A 7,114-nucleotide genomic window follows, 5' to 3' on the forward strand; every position below is an offset into this window, starting at 1 on the left:
AATGGCAATCGAGGGTTTTTGAAAAAACTGCCTTCGCGTTTGTCGCTGGCTAATTCGCGAGACGTGGTGCCGGTAATATTTAATAGAAACATACGGCTCGTCATCTCTTCGTGTTCTGTTCGTGACAGAATATCGTACTGAACTGGACCTCGGGTTATAACGGAGCTCGCGCTCGTGCGGATCGGAGAACGCTGCGGAAAAACCAGAAAAATAACACCGCAGGCAGGCTAGTCCACCTCCTAGCTTGTCATAGGCAACAAGGGGAATTTAGCGGGCAACTCAGTTAGCGGCTAGTTATGTCTTTTCGCCGACAGAACGTGAGTACCGCATCTAAAAATTTCACTTAATTTTTTACAAATCATACAATCGAGAATATTAAAACTCATAATGGATATTATGGTCCGAATATTGTCGTTCTCCATTAAGCTTCCACTTTCTTGTTTAACGTAACATGCTAGTAAACCTGCTAGCCATCACCACTCGGCTAGGCTCTTGAATAGAACGTTACGTAAATTTGTCCAATGCTTAATTTGTGTCAGCATTTAAGAATCGTTGTGCTTTCTGACAGCAACCTGGACCCGGCGGCCGCAAAACATCCAATGGAACTACAGGGTCAATGGCTTCATCAGTTCCGGGGAGCAACTCTAACAGACCCACCGCGGGAAGGTAAGGCACAAGTTGGGCTGCCCCGCTCAGAAAGTCCGAGGACTGGCATTTTAACACGAGGCCTACCGGTCAAAGTGGGCGTGCCCTCGGCGCATACTTGATCTAACGTTACTTCCTAGAACACCAATGGTTTCAAGCCTTGTTAAATTAGCAGGAGCACTAGCCAATCGCTGCGAAGAATGTTTGAGTGACACGATTTTGGGCCAATAATGGAGGACATTGTCGCAATCGGTACACATCCGCCCAGAAATAATATTGTCAACCAATAGAATTTAGATTTTAATTGATTGCCATCTCTTCCAGCTTATGACTGCTCTCGGAGGCGGGTCATCAGCAGGGTTTTGTTGTTGTTTTTCGATCCCATATGAATCTGTATTGTGCTCGACTTTCAACTTGAGCTATTTTAGACAGACGCCTTCAAAGAAGAGCCGGGATGCATGTGACAAAAAAGTACAAACATTCGTATTTCCTAATCGATTTGATTGATTGTAGCGAGGGGCGCGAAATGTGTACGTTTGCGCACGGTAATGTCAAGCTGTTTGTCTTCGATACGGCATTTGCCTGTGTTGTTAGCTAGCTCCGATAACCCGCTTTGCGGTCTGTCGCAATTAAAACACGCGCTTGGTTGCCTTTGTTTACATATTGACATTGCAAAATAATATTTTGTCATGATGCGCAATCAGATTCAGTCCGATCGTTATTTTGTTGCTCGTGTATGATTGTCCTTTTGTTTTACCACGCGCTTCGCGATGTTGTAGTTGTTGTCCACACATGTAACAGTAGAGCAATGCTTGTAACACCGGGGCTGTGTTTCACATTCTAGTTTGACGCACGCAGACACAGCACATTTGTCCTCGTATTTGATATAACTAATGAATACAAGACATTCTTAATATACAGAAATCTGTTATTGGTATGATTGTTTGTCTTTTGCGTTCCTCTTGATTTGCATGATGCAATACACACACACACACGTGTTATGTCAATTATCTTTTACCAATGATTGTTTTCTTTTCCTTTTTTCCATGAAGAAACAGAAACTCTGTGAAGACTCCCTCACAGTCACCACCTGTATGTAAAAGCTACTTTTTAGACTCTTGATTTTCCATTTTAGGATTGTTAGATGTCTTAGTATCCTCTCAAGTATTTTACTGCATTTTCGGACCACCAAATGCTCAAAGATATTTGTATGTACTTTTTTTTTTATTTTTTTTTAGGTGTTTGAGGGTGTGTACAACAACTCACGGATGCTCCATTTTCTCACAGCCGTGGTGGTGAGTTTTGGCATGAAATAATTTGTTCACATTTCTGTTTATTTGATGGCTGTTGAAAATGCCCTTCTTTGATAACTTCAGTTTAGTGGTTCACAGACTTTTGACTCCAGGGCCCACAACATTATTCGAAGGGCCCATGACTTGCTTGTAATTTACCGGACAAGACTGTGGTAACCCTGTTTCGACAAAGGAAAAAAGGGGGGAGGGTGAATTAAAATAAGAAATATCTTGATTTTTAGTTGTTTTGGTTTTATGTGATTCACACCATCTTCTCTAATTTGTTTTCAGCATCAAGCAATAAAATACTTGACACATATGCAATCTTTTGCACAGGGCTCCAGATGCGACGTTATGGTGAAGAACGGCAGTATATATGAGGGAATCTTCAAGACGTTAAGCTCACGTGTAAGTCAGTCATTCCAAATCTACTGACAAAACACATCTGCATTTAATTTGCTTTCTGAATCTTATGTTTAATCTTGCTGATCTTAACTATTATCTTTCAAAAAAAAATAAATAAATAAAAGGGGGGAAGTCATGGCCTAATGGTTAGAGAGTCGGACTCGTAACCCAAAGGTTGCGGGTTCGAGTCTCGTACCGGCAGGGATTGTAGGTGGGGGGAGTGAATGTACAGCGTTCTCTTCCACCTTCAATACCACGACTGAGGTGCCCTTGAGCAAGGCACCGAACCCCCAACTGCTCCCCGGGCGCCGCAGCATAAATGGCTGCCCACTGCTCCGGGTGTGTGTTCACTGCTGTGTGTGTGCACTTTGGATGGGTTAAATGCAGAGCACTAATTCCAAGTATGGGTCACCATACTTGGCCACATGTCACGTCACTCACTCACTCATTACTATAATATTTTTTTTTGGGAAGTCGTGGCCTAATGGTTAGAGAGTCGGACTCGTAACCCAAAGGTTGCGGGTTCGAGTCTCGTACCGGCAGGGATTGTAGGTGGGGGGAGGGAATGTACAGCGCTCTCTCCCACCTTCAATACCATGACTGAAGTGCCCTTGAGCAAGGCACCGAACCCCCAACTGCTCCCCGGGCGCCACAGCATAAATGGCTGCCCACTGCTCCGGGTGTGTGTTCACGGTGTGTGTGTGTTCACTGCTGTGTGTGTGCACTTTGGATGGGTTAAATGCAGAGCACTAATTCCAAGTATGGGTCACCATACTTGGCCACATGTCATGTCACTTTCACTTTCACTTTTTATTAATCATGGGCTTTGTTCACACAGGACCCAGTTCAGATTTATCCAATCCAAATTTTATCTTTGATATTGACTAATTTATATTTATTTATGTTATATATTTAATTTTAAATTTATTTTTTGTGGCCTATCTGAGCAAAGCCTCGTGAAGTTTAACGTATGATCAAGTCTCACTCAGTATCTATGTTTTTAGTGTGAGCTGGCAGTGGACGCAGTGCACAAAGTGAAAAATGAAGAAGGAGATGGAGGCGGTGGTGGAGGCACACCAGTCCATCCCAGGAGAGAAGAGATCACGGACACCATGATCTTTGGCCCTAATGACCTGGTCACTATGATCTGCAGAGATGTGGACCTCAACTACGCTACCAGAGGTGTGTATATGACTCTGTAGAAGTAGTATACATGTGTAGTGTTGTTAATTATGGAAATGTAAGGCAGTGTTAATTTCGTCAACGAAGAAAATGACGAAAAATATTTGTTAACGAAAACATTTTTCTGTGACTAAGACGAGACGTTGATGAGCTAAAACCAATATCTGATGATAAAAACTATGACGAAATTTATGCCGCGTCTTCGTTAACAAGACGAGACGGGACTATAATGTTATTTGAGGACTACCGGACATTCAAAATACATCCTATAGGCTACTGTCTTGTCCTTCAAAATGTGCATCCCTGTCATTGGATTGCAATCGGATGAGGGGTGTTTGCATATCTAGTCTCAGTATGGCAGCCACAGTGGATGGATTGGCTACCAAAACGCGAACTAGCGATCTGAAACAATGGCCTCCGCACCCGAAGGGGTAGGGATAAGGTGAACCGACGTCCCGTTTTTCCCGGGAGTCACAATTCGTTGTCGATTAATTTAAAGTTAGTGAAGGCGGGATAGGCGGAATCACGCTGATAGAAGTGCTCTCTCTCGCGCACGCTCCGCTTCTTCAGTTCTCATATACAGCGCGCGATCAGTTCTCAGTGCTCAAATACACGCACACAGCAGTCCAAATGTTGATCGTGTAGAGTATCTCACGTAAATACAGTCGGTTATGGATTAAATGAAAGTAAATGGGTGGGTGAAAACTGAACGTGTCAGTATTACATGCATGCCTTCCGTCTTAAAGAGACAGCATTCCTAATAAAGTACCTATCCGTGTTATTAATGTTAACCAGCAAAAGATGTTAAATAAATGTTAAGTAAACCTACTGTATCTGAAAAATGAGTTTAATTTGTATCTCTTTCATATTTGTCTTATTGTCTTATTCTGCTTTTTCAAAAAATTATAAATTATATGTTATATATGAACAACTATAATTTTTATAAGTTGCTCCCTTTTCACTACTGTTAAAGGTATAGCTCACCCAAAAATGAAAATTGTCATCATTTATTCAAGTTTTTCCAAATTCAATCCTTGATTCAAATTTCTTAAGCTTAATTGATTTGGTCTAAAGAGAGAAGAATTAATGACTATTTTGTTTGAAGTAGCTACCAAATAGCTACCAAAATAAATGTTGGTAACTGCAGTTTGACTAAAAGGAATGACTAAAAGTTGACAAAAATGCAATGACTTTTCGTCGACTAAAAAAGACTAAAATGACTAAAATGTGACTATCTTGAGACGAAAATGCTTAATAAAAAATGCCTGTCAAAATTAACACTGATGTAAGGCTTTGTGTGCATGTTTTCAGACACTTTTACAGACTCTGCAATTGGTTCAAGAATAAATGGTGACCACCGAGAGAAGGTCCTTCAAAGGTGGGATGGTGGCAATAGCAACGGAGAAAATTTTGACCTAGATGCAGATACAGTGAGTTCCACCAGCATGCTTGTATATCCAATCATATGTGATCACAAATTAGTGTTGTTTTTTTTTGGGTTTTTTTTAGGAATCATTTCTTTAGGTTGCACATGCTTGAAGCTTTTTACATGCCATTTTCTGTCTTTCAGTCTAATGGCTGGGATGCCAGCGAGATGTTCCGCTTCAATGAGGAGACCTATGGGGTGAAGTCCACCTATGACTCCAGTCTCTCCATGTACACGTACGTTGATGTTCTGTCAGTTTTAGACTTTTTTTTTTTTTTCTCTCTCTCTCTCTCTACTCGGAGAGATTGACCTTTGAATGTTTGAAATGGAAAAGCCTTCTGTCCTTCAAACCGGGCTTTCATGGTTCCTTAAATTCAGTCAAACTGAATTGAAGATATTAAGTAAATTGTCTTAAATAGATCCTACGTAGTCTTATCTTAAGAGGTCTTAAATTTGAGCATGGAAAAACACAAATCATGATATGGCTTAATGCATATATGTACTAAAAAGATGCTTTGTGTATTTTAAAGGGGTCATATGATGCGATTTCAAGTTTTCCTTTCTCTTTGGAGTGTTACAAGCTCTTGGTGCATAAAGAAGATCTGTAAAGTTGCAAAACCTAAAGTCTCAAATCCAAAGAGATATTCTTTATAAAAGTTCAGAGTCAGCCACGCCCACCTAAAACGTCTCGTTCTAACACGCCCCCACATATCTACGTCACGATGTGGGAAGATTTGCATAACGCCGCCCAAATGTTCACGCAAAGAAAGAAGGCGTAACTTTTATTCTCGCTGTCGTCATGCCTAGAGCCTAGAGCTGATCCGTGCTGGTCGCTGAAGAAATACAACAACTTTGCGCTGTGGATCAGCTTTCACCGTGGACGAAGCGGAGTCCAGCCCGGGGTCGTCACATGTGGTTGCCGCAAGCCCTCCGGACACTCCTTCGTCGAATCCGCCGTCCGCGCCGTTCTCAAGCCAAACGTGAAAGCGAAACTACTTTGTTTGGCCTTTCAAAAATGGACACGACTAGAAATCAGTGGTTAAGTTGTATTTACAACACTGTTCCAGAACAGACACATTTCATTACACCAAATACACCAAATAATGTTCTTTTTAGTAACATCATATGACCCCTTTAATGTTCATTTTAGTCATTTTTTAAAAAGATTTAACAAAAAAACAGACACTGGTTTAAGTTCACAGAGATTGCCCCTTAGCGGTGAATCACTGACATTTCAAAACTGTTATGGCGTAACAAAGCCTTGTTTACTGAAGTCACAGTATGCGCCTGTGAATATGCACAGGTCTTAAATAAGATAAAAAAAAACCTGCTCATATCCTGCTCAAAGAAATCAAGTAAACATCACGTTCTGTTGCCTGTCTCATTTAGGGTTCCTCTGGAGCGGGGCAGCTCTGAGGGCTTCAGACAGCGAGAAGCTCGGGCCGCCCGATTGGCCAGTGAGATTGAGGGCAGTCTGCAGTATCGCTACCGGGTGGCGCTGGAGAATGAAGAGGGACGAACCGAGGAAGACAAATACAGTGCTGTGCTTCGGGACAGAGACCGTGATGGAGGAGAAAGAGAAAGAGGAAGAGATAGCCCTGGGTTCTCCAGTGCTGGGAGCAGGTTCGAAACAGTCTTTCTCTTTCTTTTCATCACTATCTCATCTAGTCTTTTTCCTTTGGTATACTGATGATCATTGCTGTCTGTGTCTTTTTTTTTTTTTTAGGGAGGCCAAGTACATTCCTCTACCGCAGAGGGCAAGGGAGAGAGAAATGGGAGTTTCTGGAAGGGGCGAAAGAGGAGGAGCTGTATCCACCCTGCCTAATCGAGCAAATAGACCCGGCCCCTCAAGCTCCTCACCTAGACCTCTACCCTCTGGTAGTGGTCAGACCCTTCCTCCCACTGATAGGAGCAGCCCTCTGTCCGTCAGAGGAGGATACTCTGCACACCAATCACAGAGCAGCCCGCCTACACAGCCCCGCCCCTCAGAACCGGGTCACTCCAGCCCTCCTTCCCCACACACACTCCCACATTCGCTCTCACACCCACAGTCTCTCTCAGACTCGGCCAGGCCTGTCAACGGAGGTAAGTTGTGTGTGTGTGTGTGTGTGTGTGTGTGTGTGTGTGTGTGTATATGAATGAAGTCCAGTTAAACCCCGATTGT

General features: G+C 42.6%; 1 protein-coding gene across 3 annotated transcripts in view; it reads left to right on the forward strand.

Moving 5' to 3' along the window:
• The first annotated feature begins 16 nt into the window (after positions 1 to 16).
• Positions 17 to 7,114, forward strand: part of LOC107660850 (ataxin-2-like protein) — a 30,868-nt gene continuing 23,770 nt past the window's right edge. For 2 of the 3 annotated variants that reach the window (XM_016450278.1, XM_016450287.1), the window contains exons 1-10: positions 17 to 317; positions 569 to 666; positions 1,698 to 1,737; positions 1,884 to 1,940; positions 2,274 to 2,345; positions 3,347 to 3,524; positions 4,836 to 4,954; positions 5,095 to 5,186; positions 6,340 to 6,573; positions 6,677 to 7,035. In XM_016450278.1, the coding sequence (XP_016305764.1) occupies positions 297 to 317; positions 569 to 666; positions 1,698 to 1,737; positions 1,884 to 1,940; positions 2,274 to 2,345; positions 3,347 to 3,524; positions 4,836 to 4,954; positions 5,095 to 5,186; positions 6,340 to 6,573; positions 6,677 to 7,035 (1,270 nt within the window). In that variant the 5' untranslated portion in view covers positions 17 to 296. Of the gene's footprint in view, positions 318 to 568; positions 667 to 1,037; positions 1,117 to 1,697; positions 1,738 to 1,883; positions 1,941 to 2,273; positions 2,346 to 3,346; positions 3,525 to 4,835; positions 4,955 to 5,094; positions 5,187 to 6,339; positions 6,574 to 6,676; positions 7,036 to 7,114 lie in introns of those variants that run through there. The other variant, XM_016450296.1, reaches the window with a different exon arrangement.

This window comes from Sinocyclocheilus anshuiensis, unplaced genomic scaffold (genome assembly GCF_001515605.1).
Source record: "Sinocyclocheilus anshuiensis isolate Anshui unplaced genomic scaffold, SAMN03320099.WGS_v1.1 scaffold2630, whole genome shotgun sequence".
NCBI lineage: Eukaryota > Metazoa > Chordata > Actinopteri > Cypriniformes > Cyprinidae > Sinocyclocheilus > Sinocyclocheilus anshuiensis.